The 21,288-nt window shown below is 32.9% G+C and overlaps 1 protein-coding gene across 3 annotated transcripts; it reads left to right on the top strand.

Annotated features, from left to right (window-relative positions):
- Window positions 1-340: 340 nt before the first annotated feature.
- On the top strand, window positions 341-20,967 carry LOC144841492 (phosphatidate phosphatase LPIN1-like). Of its 3 annotated transcripts, none has more exons than XM_078697845.1 (16): window positions 341-515; window positions 8,759-8,963; window positions 10,961-11,053; window positions 11,318-12,105; window positions 12,217-12,331; window positions 13,192-13,224; window positions 14,773-14,987; window positions 15,275-15,474; window positions 16,000-16,271; window positions 16,476-16,540; window positions 17,595-17,700; window positions 18,387-18,535; window positions 18,822-19,061; window positions 19,465-19,573; window positions 19,708-19,811; window positions 20,241-20,967. In XM_078697845.1, exons 2-16 carry the CDS (start codon window positions 8,784-8,786, stop codon window positions 20,422-20,424), a joined length of 2,853 nt encoding a protein of 950 aa, XP_078553971.1. In that variant the 5' UTR covers window positions 341-515; window positions 8,759-8,783; the 3' UTR covers window positions 20,425-20,967. The 3 variants fall into 3 exon arrangements, with proteins under 3 accessions (XP_078553971.1, XP_078553973.1, XP_078553972.1); XM_078697846.1 differs by lacking the exon at window positions 341-515 and adding an exon at window positions 2,013-2,033; XM_078697847.1 differs by lacking the exon at window positions 13,192-13,224 and having other exon boundaries at window positions 20,241-20,966.
- Window positions 20,968-21,288: the final 321 nt, after the last annotated feature.

Here is a 21,288-nt window from a genome sequence, read left to right as displayed (position 1 = left end):
CTCCATGGTATACAGTATTACGAAAATTACGACACACCTACGAAATACGTAATTCTATTGGTCGTCGTTTCGATTTCCGGAAACTTTATTTCCGGTTCCTCGACAAAGTACATGATGCGGGAAATTTCCACTGTAATTTTTAATTATGAATATTTGGTTGGGCTGTTCGATGTAATTGTTTCGTTGTGATTATTAAGTCTAGTTGTGAAAGCTTTACATGCATTACAATTTTAATAGGAATCAATTAGTGTACATTTACATCTCTCTACCACGTGAAAAACACGGTCATTATTAGCGAATTGATTTTTATTTGCTGTTCATATGAACGCTATCACTGTATCAGGTGATCACGTGTTGTACACACACATCGTTCGACTGACGACGAATTTGTTTTGAATGGAGTGTTTGATGGTTTCATTCAGCTTGCGTAGCTCATAGAGTGGCCTACAGAAGTGTTCCTTGTTTTCCTGATTATTAAACTGAGTATAAACATTATTCTTCAATATTATATGAAGGTAATGATAATATGTCATTTAGTTTTCATTATTATTAAATAGGCCTCTATTTTCGTTTCTAGGCCTAGCCTAGGATAGAGCCCAGTTTTAAAAATATTTTAGCGTGGTGTGTGGCCGTCAAACAATACTATAAGAGCCAGTATAGTAGTATAGTAGGCCTAACTAAAATAGGATTCCCCGGGATAATACTAAGCCTAGGCCTAAAAAGTGAAATAATATAATAGTAGGTAGGGGCCACTGTAAGCAATATAGGCCTACTAGGCCTAGGCCCTAGTAGTACAGTACCTTAGGCTTAGGCTAATATTAAATATTAATTAATAAATGAACTTCTGTGCCCGAGGCGTACGCCTACATACACGTCGGTCTAGTACTATATACTAACCTACCTACTACAGGCTACATCGACACCTTAAAATTATTCAAATTCTTTCAAAAGTCATCAAACATACTCACATGTCATCAACAAGAATTTTTGTAGGGGTGCGTACGAAAATTGGCATATTAACAGAACACAAGAACATTAAATTAAAACAAATGTTGGACTTTTACAAACAAGTCTACATTATGCTATCTCTAGCTACTATAAATAAGCAAATATATTTTAATTAATCATTCCAATTTGCAATTTCCATAGCTTTCTTCAATAAATCTAAATTGGATTCAATATTTAAATATTTTATTTATTACTTAAGCCAATGTGTATGTGCCACCAGTCAAATGGCCAAGATATTGGAGGAAGTAAATGTAAATTGTGTGGTCTCACATTGATTAAATATTTGGTATTGGGATCCAATGATGTAATACTGTTTAAACATTTGAAATGTAGGTTATCTTTATATGATACATAACTTATGGATACCATGTGATATTTGATGATGTCATAGTTGATAACTGATGATGTCATAGTTGATAACTAATGAGTGAATGCCGTAATCAATTTTGACCTGTTATTAACCTCATGTCACCTGATGGTTTAGAAATTCTTTGGCAAAGGTTTATTTACAACGTATATTCTTGGCAACGAGTCAAATTTTTCTTTCAGTCAGTGCTGTTGAATAATTAATAATGCTTCAGTTTAGTAATTTCTTTTTTAAATTAATAAATATTAATATAATAAATAAATTTCATTACAGTGAATAAAACATTATGTTGAATGTCATCATTAATGATTAGAAGAATCATTGTTTGTTACTGTACAACTAATTTACTCATGTTGATATAATTAATTAAAGGTCTAAACTCCCCCTGTTAAAATGGTTTGATCCATTCAATAGTCATGTGAACTAAATGAATGCAATGACAGTGACAGTTCTACAATGAAATTTCACAACGTTGCAGTGTTATTGTTTGTTGTACCATATTACTAATAGGCCTGTTGCTTGTTGAATAGAATTTCTACAAACCGCTGAATGCTCCTTGTGGAGTAGTATAGAATGTATGATTTTTATTGTTGAAATTGCAGCATTATTGTGTATGTCACTGTAGACGTGGTCCATATTGTAAAATTTGATAACACTAGTAAGTGAATTCCTTTTGTTATGTGAGACTGTATTTTTTCACTTTAATGTACTGTGGATAGTATGTTTCATTATTCTTACTTACAGTACTTAACTATAGAAAACAGTCATACCAATCTATTCATGGTATGACAGACCTTATAGATTTTCATGTAAAAATTCTAGATTAAACATCGATAAAACAATGTTTATTATTTGAAGTCTTGCCAATGTGATTGAGGTAACAACATCCAGGGGCCTGGAAATAATAAATTCTCTTGACAAATTACATTAGACATATTTCTATGGCAGCATCCAGAAAAAGAAAAATAAATAAAATCCATTCCAAAATGTATGTCGTCTCAGAAATTTTGAAAAGGCCCAATAGAGTGAGTACTGTGTAAGACTACTGTGTACTGAAATACAATATTCATTGTAAGAAGCTCAACAAGATTTACAGTGTCATGGGTACATAAACTTGAGAATGAACTGAAGATAGTTTAAACAATACATTAATGATTATTTCTTTTTTAATCATCTAGTGAGGTGGCACTGCCAACTGAATTAAATTCCAACATACAACTGTATTATTTAAAAATTTGAAAAATAACCAGCCTTTTTAATTCATCAAAGTACTACAAGCCTTCTTACACAGTAACCCAGACCATGTCGTCGTTATTTACCCCTAGGCAAAATTCCAATATTATTGGTGAAATACAGTAGATAGATCTGAAAATAATGTGTAATACTACTCCATGCAAGCTACTGTACCTTACTGTTTACGACCGAATGCCCTTTTTAATTGGACTTAATTAACCAAATAAGGTTTGTCTAGATAGAATACCGTGCTTAATTACTGTAGTATTAATTGCTAAAAATAGTAAATGAGTTGAAACACTTTCCCTTTAAATCAAATCCTAGAAGAATCTGTAGTAAAATATTATATCATGTTAATTTTGGGGTACATTACAGAAGATCATGAAAGTAGAATATTATTTTAATGGACTGAGATTTAAATTTAAAAGAGAAGATTAGACAATGTATGTTACAATAAAATATTTTGGATAAATTTGGTTCCAAACTATGTTTTATTAATAGTACAGTAATACTATTATATCTAGTCTGCTCCAAATGAGTCTAGTTTTGGAAATTTGATGACAACTACGCCTCATTTAAATCTACACTGTACCTGTTTACACGCTTCACTGAACAATTTTACACACAAAATTGACAATGGTTTTATTCTAAACAACAGTGTATTATTGTGTTTTTACAGTACTAGAGGTAGTAGTAATGTCAACAATAAATATTGTATTGTACACTGTCACAGTCATTGAAGAGAAGTTCTTTTATGGAATCGTAGAAGAATGTATTACCCTAAAAATTAGGAATATTTATACCATGGTTTGTAGTTTATAAAGTTCAATTTTAGAAGCCCATGGATTCTGTAGTGTGGGAATGACCCAGTAAATCCGATGCTTTATAATAATTACTAGTTACAGTAGAATGTATAACAATCTGTTTGTATACAAGTTGTTATTTTTATTTCCTTCTGTATGTAAAATTGCATCATCATCGTTATTGTTTTGAAATACTAATTGAAACTTGTATAGAAAGTGATTCAAACCTATTTTTGTACAGTACACTATTATTAACCATTTCTCTTCAGTGAAAAGGCCAGTATCATATTCTATAGTATTATTAGATTACTGTAGCTGGGTTCTGGAAAGTATTGAGAATTTCCCAGTTGGTTCTACCATAAGAGTGGTCTGTTCTGCTGACATTAGCCTCCCATTGTATTTTGTAATTAAGTTTCTTGAATTTGAATTGTCTTTTTGATACACATCTGCAGTAGAGCATAGTTTTGATTTGAGTGGCCTACAGTACCACAAGCGTTGGGTGTAAAGTCCAAATACTGTACCATATTATCATTATACTACTATAGGCCCTATGGTATATAATTGACAGCTGTTCTATCTTTTTGTCAGGAAGCAGGCTTTAGTTGATAGAAACGCATAGACGGAATGCAACAGGGGGAGGGGATGGATGCCTGGCCCTATTTAAAAATAATGACCTATTTTACAGTACGTTTTTATTGATGTCAGCTTACTTATAAATGAAACCTAGTCTTATTGTACAATCTTATCATCTACCCTTTTGTGTACCTACCTGTTTTATATGACAACCTTAAAGTATGCCTACAGTAGTTCTGTTATGTATTGATTTCATAGATTTTTATGTTTTAATAATAAATTAATATTAAAGTAGATATGTTATTGCATAGTACAGTACTACTACAAATACAATATTAGCATTTAATGCAAGCTTTCCAGATATTGACAGGATCTAAAATGTTATTGCCTATCAAATACAATAACTACTTTTCTTTCTATTGTAAAGTATGATGTTTTCCTAGAAGAAATTGAATAAAATGAAATACAGTTAGAATATTATAACAGTAACTAATCTTTAGGTATTATCTCAAGTGAAACTGTATTTGAAAGGCCGTATTGTGCTTACACAGTGCGAACAATGCATTTGGAGGCTCGTACTAGGAGTGTCTGTAATCTCATTGGTTTTTAATCGATCACATGATCAGATTCTACTATTGACAATTGTCAGGACACTACTTATTATATAGATACAGTAAAGCCTTTAAGGTCATTGCTGGCAAAATGCCAAATTTGGATTGTCATAAATATACTACTATATAGTTTGTTTTTGGATTTTAACGCCAGTTACACTAGAGTGACTTACCCTGTAAGTACCTAATCATAATTTTCTGAATAGCGGTCTGGTTTACAGTACTGTAGATTTAGTAAAAATCTATATATTTGATAACTCAATTTTAATGCTATGGATTGGTAGATACACAGCAGTGGTTATTTGGCTTAGATGTCCAGATTGAAGGTTTCAGCTAAACACTTGGGGTAATAATATACTTTTTCAACAATAATTGTGAAAATTATTATATTAAACAACTTCTCTGATGATCTGCTGAACATTATATTTGAACTACTGTACAGTACCTTGTTTTTATACCTTAATCATTGGATCAAGCTTAATTTGCTGTGTGATGTTTGCGATGTAGCTCAATGTTAAACGATAGGAAAGAAATCCAGAATACAGAGCTCTACTTAATAATACTGTGTTATTTTTAGCCATTGTCTTCAGAGTTTATTTGTTAACTCTACAGCCAGCCAGACAAAAACAAAACTTAGTTGCAGATTCAGGATCTTTTATAGCCCATATTTCCTGGCTCTAGGTCAAGTATTGTAATCCTTAATGAAGAACAATACAAAATAATAGTTAAAATTCAAGTTTTAAAACACTGAATATTTTAATGTGTGTATTGTAATCACCAAGAATGGCAACATTTGAAGTTTTGAATTTACAATACAACTGCCATGACAGACTTCATTGAAATTAAAGATACTGTATACTGTAAATATTAGTGACATTGTTTTACCACATGTAATTTGGTTAACATGACAATAACATCAAGGAGTGATGTCCGATTTGAATATTACACAAATTTCTCCACTTTTGTAAGTATAAACATTTAGCTAATATTCATTCAGTCAGAACGTTATTTACAATTAAAATGTTTAGTTTGTCATACATAAGGGAATATTTTAAGTAGTCATTTATTCACTGATGAATCTGAATTTGGTGTAGAAAACAAGTTTTGTATTTTGTTTTTGGCTATAAGTATAACCTGATGAATTCGCAGGGAAAAAATTCATTTCAAAGTTTTGTTTAAAAGCAATAATTTCTAATCAAATCAAAATAATTTTGCATTTGATTTTTGCTATACTGTACAATTTTGTGTAGCCAGTAAAGTTGCTAAGATAGTTTTTGATGCTTTTTGCTATGCTATTAGTCCATGGGATTTAGACTTTTAACTCACACAAATTGCAAGAAAAGGGTTTTTTGATGAAATGTGTTCTTTAGACCCTACTGGACACATTTATCAACGTTAGGACATTTTTCAACAACGGGAAGTAGCCTAATTTGCATAATTTAAAATGGCGGCCATTTTTAATAACATACTATGTATCTTGGAAACCGCTAGTCACAGATACTTAATTATGGTGTTAAAATCGTTAGAATATATGTTATATTCACTTTAATGAAAAAGTTTGTCCAAAAATGAATGGAAATGCTATTTCTAACATTATTGACCTTTGACCTTGATTTATCATATCTCAGCAACCACTAATCGGATATATACAAATTAGGGCTTAAATTGTTCAGAAACTACACATTTATATCCAGTCTAATGGCATGTTTTTGCAAAAAATGGCGGATTCTAACATTATTGACCTTTGACCTTGATTTATCATATCTTAGCAACCACTAATCTGAGAGACACACAATATGGCTCAAACTGTTCAGAAACTACATATTTATATTTAGTCTAATGGCATGTTTTTGCAAAAAATAGCCGATTCTAACATTATTGACCTTTGAACTTTGCACTACATAAAATCGCATAACTTTGAAAATATTGTACATATGAAATTATTTTTAATGTCAAATTGTTCAGAACATACATGTTTCTATAGAGTCCAATGACACATTATGTCCAATAATGACCTATTGTATGGTTATTAACATTTGAACTATATTTGAAAAGGATTTTTAAACCCGGAATCTTCTTCATGTAGGCATTCATTAGAACATGTGATTTGGCACTACTTGTTTAGAATATGGTGGTAATTTAAAGTGCATGTAACCAGTTGATTTAAATTAAATTTAAAAACTGAAAATATTCACTTTAAAAAAAAAAATATTAGACTATGTATACATACATTATAGGTTTGGATTATTAATAAATTTTAAATTAGGTCTTACATCTTACTCAGGAGAAAGTTGGTGTTGACACTATTAACAGAGCCAACAAAGATGTAGTTTTTTTATGATATACTGTACATACTTTAAATAGGCCATGCCATTTTGCAGGTTTATTAAAGTTTTTTTCAAGTTAGTAATTTATTTTTTGATCAAATTAAATTGGCATTAAATGGCATATTCAAAAAACAAATTTCTAAAGATTATTTAGTTCATATTTTGTTAAGGTTAGCATCACTCTTGAGGGCATTCTTTTAGGTTGAAACATAGTCTTATTAAGAAGGCCTTTTCTACTACTAGACGCATTGTTGACAACTGGAATTTTAAAAGATCGATATTAATGCAACATATTTAGTTTAGTTTAATTAATTGGCTATCGAGACTCATAATTAGGCTGACCACCACTTGCAATATTTTCGCCGTATACAGTAAAAACCTTAGTTTCTTATGGAATTTATTTATTTATTTCAATAACCATATACAATATGACTACTAGTGGTGTATAGTTTTTAACCTTTTATAATTTATTTTTGTACTTTTTTTACGTGAATGTATTGTGTATGTACCATGTTTCTATGTGGTTTAATTTTTACCATTTTTTAACCATCAATTTTAATGCTTTTAATATAAATGTCTTGTAATTCAGCTTCAGCTGCGAAGACGATAAGAAATAAAATAAACAAAGTGTAAACTTGTAGGCAGTTTATGGATGAATGCAATAGTTTATGCTTATAAATTTAATGTACCATGGCCTACTTTAAACTAAACATAATAAGTCAACATTGCAACTCTTACATTTTAGAGTGCCAAATCACATGTTCTAATGGATGTCCACATGAAGAAGATTCCGGGTTTAAATCCTTTTCAAATATAGTTCAAATGTTAATAACCATACAATAGGCCGTTATTGGACATAATGTGTCACTGGACTCTATAGAAACATGTATGTTCTGAACAATTTGACACTAAAAATAATTTCATATGTACAATATTTTCAAAGTTATGCGATTTTATGTAGTGCAAAGTTCAAAGGTCAATAATGTTAGAATCGGCCATTTTTTGCAAAAACATGCCATTAGACTAAATATAAATATGTAGTTTTAGTGGTTGCTAAGATATGATAAATCAAGGTCAAAGGTCAATAATGTTAGAATCCGCCATTTTTTGCAGAAACATGCCATTAGACTGGATATAAATGTGTAGTTTTTGAACAATTTAAGCCCTAATTTGTATATCTCCGATTAGTGGTTGCTGAGATATGATAAATCAAGGTCAAAGGTCAATAATGTTAGAAATAGCACTTCCATTCATTTTTGGACAAACTTTTTCAATAAAGTGAATATAAAAACATATATTCTAACGATTTTGACACCATAATTAAGTATCTGTGACTAGCGGTTTCCAAGATACAGAGTACGTTATTAAAAATGGCCGCCATTTTTAATTATGCAAATTAGGCTACTTCCCGTTGTCGAAAAATGTCCTAACGTTGATAAATGTGTTCAGTAGGGTCTAAAGAACACATTTCATCAAAAAAACCTTTTCTTGCAATTTGTGTGAGAAAAGGGTCATTTTTTAGCTAAATCCCATGGACTATATGTACACTGGTTAAATTATTTCTTGAATGCATGAGGTGGTATTGTGTAGTACTTAGCGAATATTTTCACAAAAAAAAAAATTGTTGTCATTTATAACTGCTGATGAATCTGAATTCGAAGTAGAAAACACTGGTTAAATTATTTCTTGAATGCATGAGGTGGTATTGTGTATTACTTCGTTAGTTCCCCTTAAGTGGCTAAAATGTCCCTGAACGATACTTAGATTTCCATATGATTAAAATCTTACTGTATTTAATTAGAAATGAATGTTGTGTAAATGTTTTTTTTTCTTCAGAAGTTCACTTAAAGTTGGTGCAGTCATGAACTATGTCGGTCGCTTCTTCTCAAACGTCAAGTATATGTACAATGAGATCAATCCTGCTACGCTAACTGGCGCCATCGATGTGATCGTCGTTGAGCAGGAAGATGGAAACTACCGCTGTTCACCGTTTCACGTCCGCTTCGGCAAGATGGGCGTTTTACGTAGCAAGGAGAAAGTGGTAAGATCAAATCGTAGGATAGGTTGTCGGGTGTCCAACTATTTATTTCAAAAATTAGTTGTTTTTTTTTTTTTGGTAACTAATATTTGTTTAACAGGAAACTGAGAAAATTCGGATTAGGCCCTCCACAGACCCACGGCAGCCAGCAGTACAGTGCCTTTGCGAAAAGTGTACCAAATGCTCTATGTACACGGGACCAACGAATTTACGTCCCATCTAAAGAATGAGGCAAGGATACAGTTAGTTGAGTTTCAACCTGTAGTGTGCAATGTGTACAGTAACAGGAGACTCCACAAGTCCGTTGACAGATGGAAGTCTGGTTCATTAAACCAGACAGACTACAGGTCCATCTTTCAACTCAATGAAAATTTCTGTCCAATCCATATTCCATATTCTACTCATAATACATTCATTATTATAGATTACTGATTAGTCATATTATTTTTAACAGTTTACAAAAAGTTGAACTTGCAGTGCAAAGGTCATTGAATCAATATTTATTGTTTTTCAGCTATTCTTTCTTATCATGCAATACATGATGATAAATTCTAAAATTAATATTTCAATGATAATGCAATTTAAACTGAGTGATAATGATATGGTTATGCAATCCACTGGTACATATGAGGCAATACCTACTTAACTTTTATCATGTTAATATTATTGTTCATACATGTACAATGTTCATTGAACCAGGATATACTGTAATACTGTAGCAGGATTTATGATAAGACAGAGGCACAAAGAATGTTGTGGATATTTTGGTTTTGGACTCTTTTGATCTATCTGTATGTTTCAGTAATTCAACTGGCAATCAATCAATCTCTTTTTATCCATCTCAATACACATAACAAAAAAGGAGTAAACACATTTAAATTAAGATGAAAGGGACCTCCAGGAAACCCCAAGGGGCTTGTGATAGGAGGCCCACTATTAACTAGTTACATTAAGATAATAAATAAATAGTCTGTATAGACAATTAGACCATGACAGCAATATACCAGTATACAAACTGGTCTTCCCTATTTTCCCCCTAAAGTTTCTTCATAAGAAAAACCCCTGTGTAGTGGGTAGTAAAGTACTGATGTTAGTATCCATGGGCAGGTCAATTTTAAAGGGAGAATCTTTCAAGTGCCCAGCAATAACATTTTCCGAATTCAAAGTAGTGAAATGGTAAAGATCATGAGAACATCTATCAGAGTAAAAAAACAAACAAGAAGATGCATACATCTATCTGATGAAAACACTAAATGACCCTGTCTGACATAAGACGACCAATCACTTTCCCCATAATACCAAGACGGGATAGGCTAACTCACTACTGTACATCCTCAATATGAGAACGCTTGAATGTACTAACAGTAAAATTATTTTTGTATTGGTTTCATTCATGAACTAAACATAAAATTATTCTATCTTATCAACATCAAACAGCATTAATATATGACGTATGTCAAAAAGAATCCATACAAAATCAATAATGAATGCTAATGATTGATCCTGCCGAGTTATATTACACAATCTATGATTGTTATCACAACCATATCAAAAACACATGGATTTTATCCAGTGACGTTGAAACAATACTTTACTTAACATTATCAAACTTTAACAGATTCTTCCTCTACTGTCTATGATGACAAATTGTAAATTTTCAATATGCTGTGGAATTTTGTGAAATCAGTATTTTTTGTACTGTATTTATATATTTTTGACCATCTTTTTAATATATGTTCTTAAATAGTGTACAGTATGTCTTAACACATTTTTCAATATTTTATCGATGAAGTATTTTACTTTGTATATTTTTATCAAACATATTTTCCATTTTAAGATTTTGAACAAAATCTTTGCAAAAGCTATGATAATTTTCAAAAGAGTACAGTACTTAAAGTCAAGAAACTTCATGTATAAAGTGCTTAACTTAAACCAAAAAATACAATAAAATTATTAATATGGTCTATCCATTTTACAATTAGATGTTTTTGTTTAAATAGGTTGATATTGAAGTGAATGGTGAACCGGTAGATTTACAAATGAAACTTGGTGAGAATGGTGAAGCATTTTTTGTTGAAGAAACTTCTAGTGAGGTACATTTACAAACTGTGTATACTAATATTTGTTTACTGTTGGTTCAATTATATAATAAGGAACCAAGTCAAAATTATTCTACTGCAGTATACTTCATTTTGTTTACTCTTTAAACACTAACAGTAACTGTAAACTGTAATCTTCTAAATTAAAAATCAGAATGGTTATTGCAGTAAAAAATGTAGTTACTGCAGTAACTACGGTATAATAATTTCCATATAATTCCTGGCGCTTTAAAATATTATTCATTTCTTGGCTTCTAGGAGTTTCTTCCTGCCAACTTGGCAACATCACCAATTCCTATGTCAACAGGAGAATTAATGCAAAAGGGATTGAAAGAAATGTATACACAAACAAAGAAATCAAATACTGCAAACGGTATATCTACAAAGAGTGGTGGTTCACTCGAAAACAAATCACAGACTACTTTAAGTTCATCACCTAAAAGTGAAGGTTCACCGAAGCGTATCACTGACTCGCCAGTCCGCGATGACACCCATTTAAAAAGGCTGGCCGCTAGTATAAAAGAACCAGCGCCTATGTCTTATGTAGCTGAAGAAGAGATTGAAAAACCTATACAAATTACGGTTGAAACGGATACGGGTGTGGATGGGTTAAATAAGACCGAGTCAAGAGTAATATCCACGATTGCGCTTCATCAAAATGAATTAAGCGGTTCGAGTTTAGAAGATGAACCAATTCCGCAAGTGAGAACTGAAAATAAAATTTCACCATTAGTTAAAGTACCGGACAATTCAAGCACGAAAAGTCGTGTTCGCAGGAAACGAAGAAAAAGTGCTAACGAACGGAAAGCCGCATTAGAAAGCTTTCAACGTCGTAATACCGGCACGTCAGAATCGAGCGTATCACGGCATTCAGATGATGAGATCTTCCAAATGGAGGATGTTTCTGACATCGAAACGCCACCATCTACGAGAAAAAACACAATTAGTAGCTATACAGAGTCAGATGATTGGTCAGCATTTCTTGAGGAACCTCTGAGGTCAGAGTTTCACCCCTTTTCAGATAATGATGCAACCCCAATTGTCAGGTAATGCTTAACTTATTCCAAAATTTATTTTCTTCAAAAAGAAAGATTTGTCATACATAAATAGAAAAATAAATATTATTGTAATATATTTTTAAAATAATTTCTTTATAGTCCACACCAAACAAGGCCACCAAGTCCAAAGAGTGACACAGAAGCAGAACTGCAAAGAGATGTGCAGGGGGAGGAAGTAGACAAACTAGAATGGAACTGGGGTCAACTACCTGAGGTATGTCAAATGGATATTGTCTAAATAAATACATCCCTCATATTAAAGGACATTTTCCTGTAAAACGAACAAGGGGAAATGTATGTTTTTATGGACAAACATCCTCTATTCTTGGGACACTTTTTGGGTCCCAAAGGGGGTCCACTTAATGTTCTATTTGGACTTGGGATGTAGTATATTAGACCAACTAGCCTTTAAATGTGGTGCAAACAACCATCAATTATAAGTGCCTTCTTTACTGGCAATCACAACACCAAAACCCCCACATCATTTATGGTCTTGAATTGGAGTGAACCATTGACCCAACGAGTGGTGTGTTTCCTATAATGGGTGTATGGATTTCCTATGTCATGTGCTATGCATGTCATGCGAGTCTTGTGATGTGTTTACAATTACAGCTTCCTTAATGTAATGCTAAGATATTGACAAGCCCGGCTGTGACATTAATAGTTAATTAGTAATGAACTACTTTAGACAAAGGGTGAGGAAGTATGTTGTTGATAAAGTGATGTAATAAATTAAGATCAGATTCTCAACTCTGCTTCGGACAATAACATTTTTTTTTTATATCATGCATCTGATAAGTGATGCATGATAATAAGAAATATTTGATTATATTAATGTTTAAAAATTGTCAATGACTCCACAAATGTCAGACTACACTGTCAAAATAGTTTGACAAAAAAAGTGTGATGTACACAAATGTGGTAGTGAAATACCTAAGTATGGTAGTAGTGATATGACATCATCGTGTCCATATATGGCCACGTTATATTTTTTTGTCACATAAAGTTTGATAGTGTAGACAGAGCTTAAAGCTATAGAGATATGTTGCTTTGTTTTGTCATTTTTCTCTGTAGTTGAAACCATCTCTGGATAAACAATTTTATGAGGTATTAAAAAATAAATCTGGTTAAAAAATTCATTGAATGGTAATAATATAATACAGTAATGTTTTTGTTGATACTGTGGGATCCATTTTGAATGAATGGAAGTGTTCCTTCCTCCACAAGGAAAATCTGCCTTACATTAAAATGACCATCAAATCAAATTGGTTTGTTCCACACCCCACTCCACCCTCAGTATAAATATAAAAACATTATTTGTAATATATTATTATACTACTCAGGTCAAACTTTGCAAAATTTCAATACTTTTTTTAATAATTTAAATTGTGCATGAAGTGATAAAAAATACAGCCATACTAAAACACTTTGAATGTTCTACATTAATAGGTACATTACAATTCAACAAAAACAGTTTATCATATTCCATTTAAAAAAATACATTTTTGTAGTCCTTAATTATTCACTACCAATGCCATACCAACTGTTTCAGTGGGTAATCATGTACTACTAGCTTTAGTAGCATTGTTTTAGATTTAGCTACCTTATATTGTATATATATTTGACCTATGACCTATATTATGAGGTGAGGAAAATACCAGTCAGATTAAAATTGTGCCAAAAATAAACTTTTTTAAAACCTTCGATGATAGGCGAGAGGGTACAAGTTTTCTCACATTTACATTTACAACCTTTATTTGGAGTGAAGTTCAATGTTCATTAACCACATAGAGGGAGCTTTTCAGTGTTTATTAATTTTCTCAGTACAATGTTGTTGTTATCATCAGTTCCATCAGTCAATAGTGCAGACCCGATCCTCCCATGATCATGCCAACATTTGTATTCATTATTTATTTGGGTCAACATCTTGAATAATGGACTAATGGAATAATACTTCTACTTTTCAACTATGTTGATGTTAATCATTAACATTTGCATCATCATTGCAGTGCTCGCAGAATCCACAGGGCAACCAAGTCCTTTGATTTGGTTGCACTACCAATTTGTTTGTTTCCCCTATTTTTTTCACTAAGAATTGTACTCAAAGATCAGAATTATTTGTATTAATTTATTTCATTTGGGATTTTATTAGGTTGCCCGGATCACAGACCTATTTAAGTTAAGTTGTCCAGTGTACATTCTTGGTTGCCACAGAACCTTGGGCAACTGATTCTACGAGCACTGCATTATCATATAAACTAAAATAGGTGTTACTCGATCCATATGCTTGCTTTCAAACTTAAAAACTTGAATGACTTTAATTGAATGAATAAAAATAAAATATTCTGTAATATCAAGTTTCAAATACAATACACATAATTAAAGCTGGATTCCCACTAGGATGCAACATAAGGAGCAGTGCAAGTGATTTGACCAATCACAAGCAATGATTTATCCGAACTGTCAATTGTCATTGGTCAACTCGCTTACGTAGCACAAACATTCCTCCTAGTGGAAACCGAGCTTTAGCATGATCAAAATTATGTTACTGTATTGTTATTTTTCATTGATACTAAGGTAATGCATCCGTAATAATCAGACAAAATTTGTGTACAGTAAGTTTTATGTTTTTAACCTTTTTAATAAATGTTTTAGCAAATCCCTGACCATGAAAAGGACGTAGAAAAGGGCGAGGAAACCCCTAGTGCAAGCGGCGCCAGTTCAGAGAAGCGTGGGTCAAAGTGGAGCATAATGAACTTCATGAGGAGTACTAAGAAAATAAGGCATAGCAAGACTTTAGAAGAAGGGATCTACTTAGACGACCTGGACTCGGAAGGACTTGACCCAGAGATTGCTGCCCTCTATCTCAAGTAATTTGCATGATTTTTTAAAAATCTGCTTAATAACAAGATTAGGAAATTATCTTCTTTATTTTTTAATACTGACCATTATCCTAATAAGGTTTGATTTTGAAATTATTTTAACCACCATCCCACACCTTAATTTAAACATGTTTGGGTAAATTTACTTATACATTATTGTACTTTTGTTTGTGTGGAGTAAATAATACATAAACAAACAAATTATGCGTTCATGAGTTAAAAAACAACGTCCTAGTGTGAACCTAACCTTAGAATTTTAATCTTTCTTCTTGCAGTGCAAATCCTACAAACAGAATTCGAACGATACAAGAGGTAAAAGATGACGATAAGTCGTCAGACCTCGGCAACAGCCTGCCGCAGTCACCTAGTTCTGTGGAAGGTGTACCAGCAGCTAGGGAGTATTCCCAGATGCCCATGGATGGTGTTGATATGTCTCTGTGTGGTTGGCCTAATGAGTCTGAAGAGATAGCACAAGGTGAGATTCATGGAAACAGAGCATAGTTGTGTAAATTGGTTTTAGCCTAAATATCTCAGTCTACACTATCAAACTAGTTTGACAAAAAAAGTGTGATAGCCTACATTGAGATCTAGCCACTAGTATAATATTTTCAGTAATTTAGATTTTTATGTAATATTATATTCGTGCCTCTCTCAGCCATTCACCACTACGCCTACATTGCCGCATGTTAAACGTATCAAAATGGTCCTTTTCTCCTGTATATTTCCATTTTTAAAAAAATAGAAATTTCGCTTCGCTGTTGCTAGTGAGCCCTCTAGTGAATTATATAACCTCTCTGTACAATATATGTTCTATTGTGGACACAATTTGTTATGTCACTCAAAATTCCAAAAAATAGTGGAAATGAATGAAATGAAATACATACAAGCTTTTAGTTATTTTGGGCTACTAAATGTCGTGTGGGCTAGTTACCGTACATCTAAATAGCCAAGTTGGCTTGCAGGAAAACTAAATTAACCAAACATTTGTCTTTTATTTCAGAGGACTTTGTACAATCTATAATCAACTATGATGAATTCATAAAGAATCCAGCAATACTCGAGAACCCAAACCTTGTAGTGAGAATACGGGGCAAGTACTACCCCTGGGCAACGGCTGGGCCGCTACTCATATCATACCTCGCATTCCAACGCCCTCTACCAGAGATGAAAATCGAAAGCATGATGAAGGAACAGCTTACTAAGGGTAAAGGAGGACTTTCTTCGTGGTTTTCATGGCGACGAGGGTCAGAGCCACCACCAATGACAAAGAAAGTTAGTATCTGACATTATTTATCATTGCTATTTTTCCAAATAATGGTGATGTTTGCATACTATTGATTATACAAGGCTTTGATAACAAAACCATGTCATTTTTTAAATGGGAAATAATTTGTATAATGTATTATTTAGATTTCATACTTCTTTCAAAAACATCTTTTAAAGTTTGAAATAATTAATCATGTACTTTTATTTTAGCTGGAGAATATAGATGAAACTATCAAAATAGAAGACAAAATTCCAGAAGAGAAACCAGAAGAAAAGTAAGGACAATTCTATTACCCCTTTTACACCGCCAGTAAAAATGCGGAGTTGATCCGGAATTGTATAACCCAAGTCGTACCCGGGACGCAAAAATGCGGAAATGTAGGCCGGTGTAAACCACGTAAAAAGTTACCCGGGTCGCTGAACCACCCGGGTAAGTGATGCGGAATGTATTCAGCGTCAAGTCAACCCGGGACGCACCCGGCATGAACCCATGTTTGCGGTGTAAAACGCTCAGCGTATCTTTACCCGTTTGTTTACTATCCTCGCTCACTATAGTATTTAATTTACATAGAATTAAGATAAGATTTATTTTGTTTATTCGCTTATTTATTAAATAAAACTTATGGTTATTTATTATTCATTTTTATTTCAAGATATTATTCTTCACGAGTAGACTCAATTCTTGTGTGTATTGCCATAAAACAAAATTGTAGGAGGTATAATGAGCAGACCGTTACTATGGTCTCTCTTCGTGCGTGAGAGGGCGATATTTCGAATGATCTAGAACATTTACACGGGTTGGTATTTTGCAGTGTAAATACACGAAACCCGTGTCATTCCCGGGTTAATGAATCAGGTGTGAAATGGAAATTTATCCGGACACGACCCGGGTTTGTTATAAGCTCGGCGGTGTAAAAGGGGTATATGTCTATGATGTATTAGCTATGCATCTATCCACAAACTAATGCTTGACATACCCTGTACTCTAGTCTTACCAAATATCACTTTCTTTCTCATTGTGTCTTTGTGATTGTTGACTAATACTATGCTCATCTTCATGGTTGGCTATAAGCGGAAGCCCTGTTAAAAATAGATATCAACAAGTTCATAGTTCATCAGTTTAGCTGTCAAAACGTTGGTTGGTGGTGCGTGACCCAAGCACAAAATTAAACGCAAAAACCCCCCACCCCAACAACTGAAACACTAAGTAGAAAGTCCTTACCCTTTGTGAACTCTTTCAATTCCTCTGTTTTTCTAGTTAACCATAAAATTAAAATGTACCATACTTTTATAATGTGGCCAATAAAATCTATATTTACTTCTCGTTAGATTACCGACTGAGTCCCCGTTACAAGAAGATCTGGAAGGAAGCAGTCAACACTCATCATCCAGTGAATATTACAAGAAGTCTATACGACTGACACACGAGCAATTAGTTAGTTATTCATTCTTTTTTTTTTTGTGGATAGTACATCTATATAACAAAACATACAAAACAAAGACAAATTCAACCATAAAATTAACCACAATATTTTCCACAATCATAATCTAAGATATTAAGTTGCACCAATGTTGGTGAAGTTATACTATTATGGTATAGAGGCTGGACTCAATGAGTATTTTACTTTTTTCTAGCTCCTTCCTGTATTAATGTTATTTACCATTATTGTTATAATTTTATGCCTTACCACGTTGAAACACCGGTTCTCGCCAGATCACCGAAGTTAAGCAAAGTTGGGCCCGGTTAAAGCTTTGATGGGAGACCATCTGGGAATACCGGGTGCTGTATATGGAGCTGGGGTCCCATTAGGCATTTGAAATCAGCACTGCTGACTCTTATGGCAGCCCCTGCATCTAGTATCAGCCCTTGGTCAATCAGTCCTGGCTTAGTCATCATTCAGATGAATGTAAGACTAATTGACATTATCGTTATACGACAGAAGTTAGCCATATATATAATTTTATGATAAGAAATAAGAAAGGAAAATAAATTTGAAATACTCGTTCTGTATTAATGAGTGTGTTTACTGTACTTTACTCTGGTTTGTTTGATACAGTTTTTGTTTTATTCTTCTGTGTATAGTAAATATTTTATACCGTTCTTTTGTTTTTCTATTTTAGTCGTGTTTGAATTTAAGACCTGGACCAAATGAGATCACCTACTCTGTCACCACCAGATATCAAGGAACATGTCTATGCAAAAGTACGATTTACCTTTGGAAACATGATAGTAAGATTGTGGTGTCTGATATCGATGGTACAATAACTAAGTAAGTTAATAGCAGTTAAGATGTTTGCCTACCTATCCTGGGGTCCCAGGTTCAAATCAATTCTAATGCCAATATTTCTTCTCCCAACTAATATGAATTTATTATTCTGATTTTCGTCTATTAGGACAGAGGTAAAATTTATTCTTGGCAATCTCAATATGCCAAAGTAAATAGTACAAAAATAGATTTTGCCAGTAATATCCTTTCTTAAACATAGTTTTTATGATATAATAATACTGCTAATATAATCATAATCATTTACTGTATCATTACTACATTTTTACAGGTCGGATGTTATAGGACAGATTCTACCAGTACTTGGCCGTGATTGGACACATTCAGGAGTTGCCCATCTTTATAGTACCATTGCCGATAATGGTTACGATTTCCTATTCTTGTCTTCACGTGCCATTGGACAAGCTGGATACACAAAGGGCTACCTGAAAAGTGTTAATCAGAATAGTGTAGGTCTGCCTGATGGGCCTCTTCTACTTAATCCCAGTTCACTCATCTCTGCTTTCCATAAGTAAGTACCCAGACAGATTTAATTTGACCATGGCACACCACAAACTACCCCAGTTAGAACATAACAAACCTCTGCACATGCTCACAAACCTTACTGCCTAATTGATGCTGTGATAGCTTCTGCAACTACACCAATTAAAACATAACAAATCTCTACACATGCCCACAAACCTTGCTGCCTAATTGATGCTGTGATAGCTTGTGCAACTACCCAAATAGTTAGATTTAATGGTTTGTATTTACTTTGTTTAAAACAGTAAGCTTTATTAACATTACGCAAAATTATTGCAGAGTCTGTCTCATAAACTAAATAAAGAATGTAATTACTGCAGTACCAGAATAATTTTGACATGATCCCTAAAACTTTTGATTTCATAAGATAGCATAATATTTTCTTCTTGTAGAGAGGTGATTGTCAGAAAGCCTGAGGAATTTAAGATTGGCTGCTTAAAGGACATTGCATCCTTGTTTCCGAATAATCCATTTTATGCTGGATTTGGCAACAGAATTAATGTAAGTATTTTGTTATTAAAATTTTTTTTTAGTTTTATTCTGCAATACTCTTGCATCTGGGAATGAAATCTTTGAACTTTGGAAGCAATGCAGATAAAACTACACATATTTAAATTGCATATTGTTGTCCATAGGATGTGTGGTCTTACAGAGCTGTTGGCGTCCCCACTACTCGTATCTTCACTATCAATCCAAAGGGACAAGTATCGCAAGAAATATCCAAGACATTTAAATCCTCGTAAGTTCGTATGTGGATTCATAAACTTAAAATGTTTAACACATTTATATGTTTGAATTAGGTAAATTATCTCCAAGTACTCTCAATTGCACTGAGGAATCTCCATTGAGATGCAGCCACTGATATCCACAACATTTACATATTTTCAGTGCTTCTTGTATTTGTATCTCCATTGAGCTTGTCATTTTTTATGCAATTTGCCTTTTGATTTATTCATTACGTGGTAATAAATTTTAACTCAGTAATACATAGATAAAATGTGTTAATATACCATGTTCTGAAGACTTTGAAATATTGCTATAAAATAGTGACATACAGGCAATATTTTTTAAAAAGACATTTTTCAAAACATTGTTAAAAACATTCAGTTTGTTGTGGGGCTGTATACCAAATAAGTAATTTAAATAAAATATTTTCTATTCTTGTTAGATACAACAAACTACAAGATTTGGCCGATCATGTGTTCCCACCGCTAAATTCACGCAAGTCGGTCGCATTTGAAGAATCTTCCGACTATAGTTCATACACTTATTGGCGCCCTCTCATGCCAGAATTACCCTCAGATGATGAGTTGGCAGGATTAGAACCTACACCCATCACAGTCAAGAAATAGCTGTACCATCCATATCTGCCACATTCATGAAGTCATTGTGCTTGGGTTTTACGGATACTAGCAATTTTTATTATCTTAGACCCACTAGATGATCTTCTGTAGATGTCTAAACATGTCACGATAGACACATCTAGATGATCTTCTCTAGATGGCTAAACATGTCATGGTAGACACATCTAAATGTCTATACATGTCATGATAGACACTCTAGATGTCTACACATGTCATGGTAGACACATCTAGATGTTGATGTCTAAATATATCTAAAGAAGGGTAGACATATGGCTAGTCATGTCAAATACTAATTTATACATCAGGCTTACTGATTTTTTTATTATCAAAATAATGTTTAGTATGAATTAAATTTGACAGCTATATTGTACTGAAATAATATCAAGAACTTCCGTTGAACCTCTGGTTAAATCTTGCCATATTTCAAGATTAGTATTAGTAAAATGTTACTAGCTGCCAATGATAGAATGGTTCAGTGTCTCTTACACCCAATACTGTATGTAGAAGATTTTCGCCCCATCATACATACCTGCTATGTGTAAATATAGAATTATGTAGATTTGATGATATAAAAGAACATATATTACATTTTAAAATATTAAAATTATTCAATAGAAAAATTCCCTCCCACTGAAAATTTGTACTATTTTTGTTGCATCAATACCAACACTCAGGAAAACAGTAAACAGTGAGTCCAGAACAATTATTACTTTATAAATGAAGTATAGTTAACCCTAAATATGTATAAGTGTGTGTGCTTGTTTTAAAATTTATTCAGAGTGACAGGGTCATTTAAGAAAAATGGCACAATTGTATTATTATTAATAATATTATCACCTCATGCTGGCATTA

Source organism: Antedon bifida, chromosome 4 (genome assembly GCF_963402885.1).
Source record: "Antedon bifida chromosome 4, ecAntBifi1.1, whole genome shotgun sequence".
Taxonomy (NCBI): domain Eukaryota; kingdom Metazoa; phylum Echinodermata; class Crinoidea; order Comatulida; family Antedonidae; genus Antedon; species Antedon bifida.
This window is presented reverse-complemented; position numbering and strand designations above follow the sequence as displayed.

What these genes read in the sequence shown, in the direction of transcription:
- LOC144841492 (XM_078697845.1), top strand. Translation starts at nt 8,784, where the DNA reads ATGAACTATGTCGGTCGCTTCTTCTCAAACGTCAAGTATATGTACAAT. An exon ending in ATTGCTGCCCTCTATCTCAA is followed by an intron (nt 14,988 to 15,274) that starts GTAATTTGCATG and finishes TTCTTCTTGCAG; the next exon opens with TGCAAATCCTACAAACAGAA. An exon ending in GATTTGGCAACAGAATTAAT is followed by an intron (nt 19,574 to 19,707) that starts GTAAGTATTTTG and finishes TGTTGTCCATAG; the next exon opens with GATGTGTGGTCTTACAGAGC.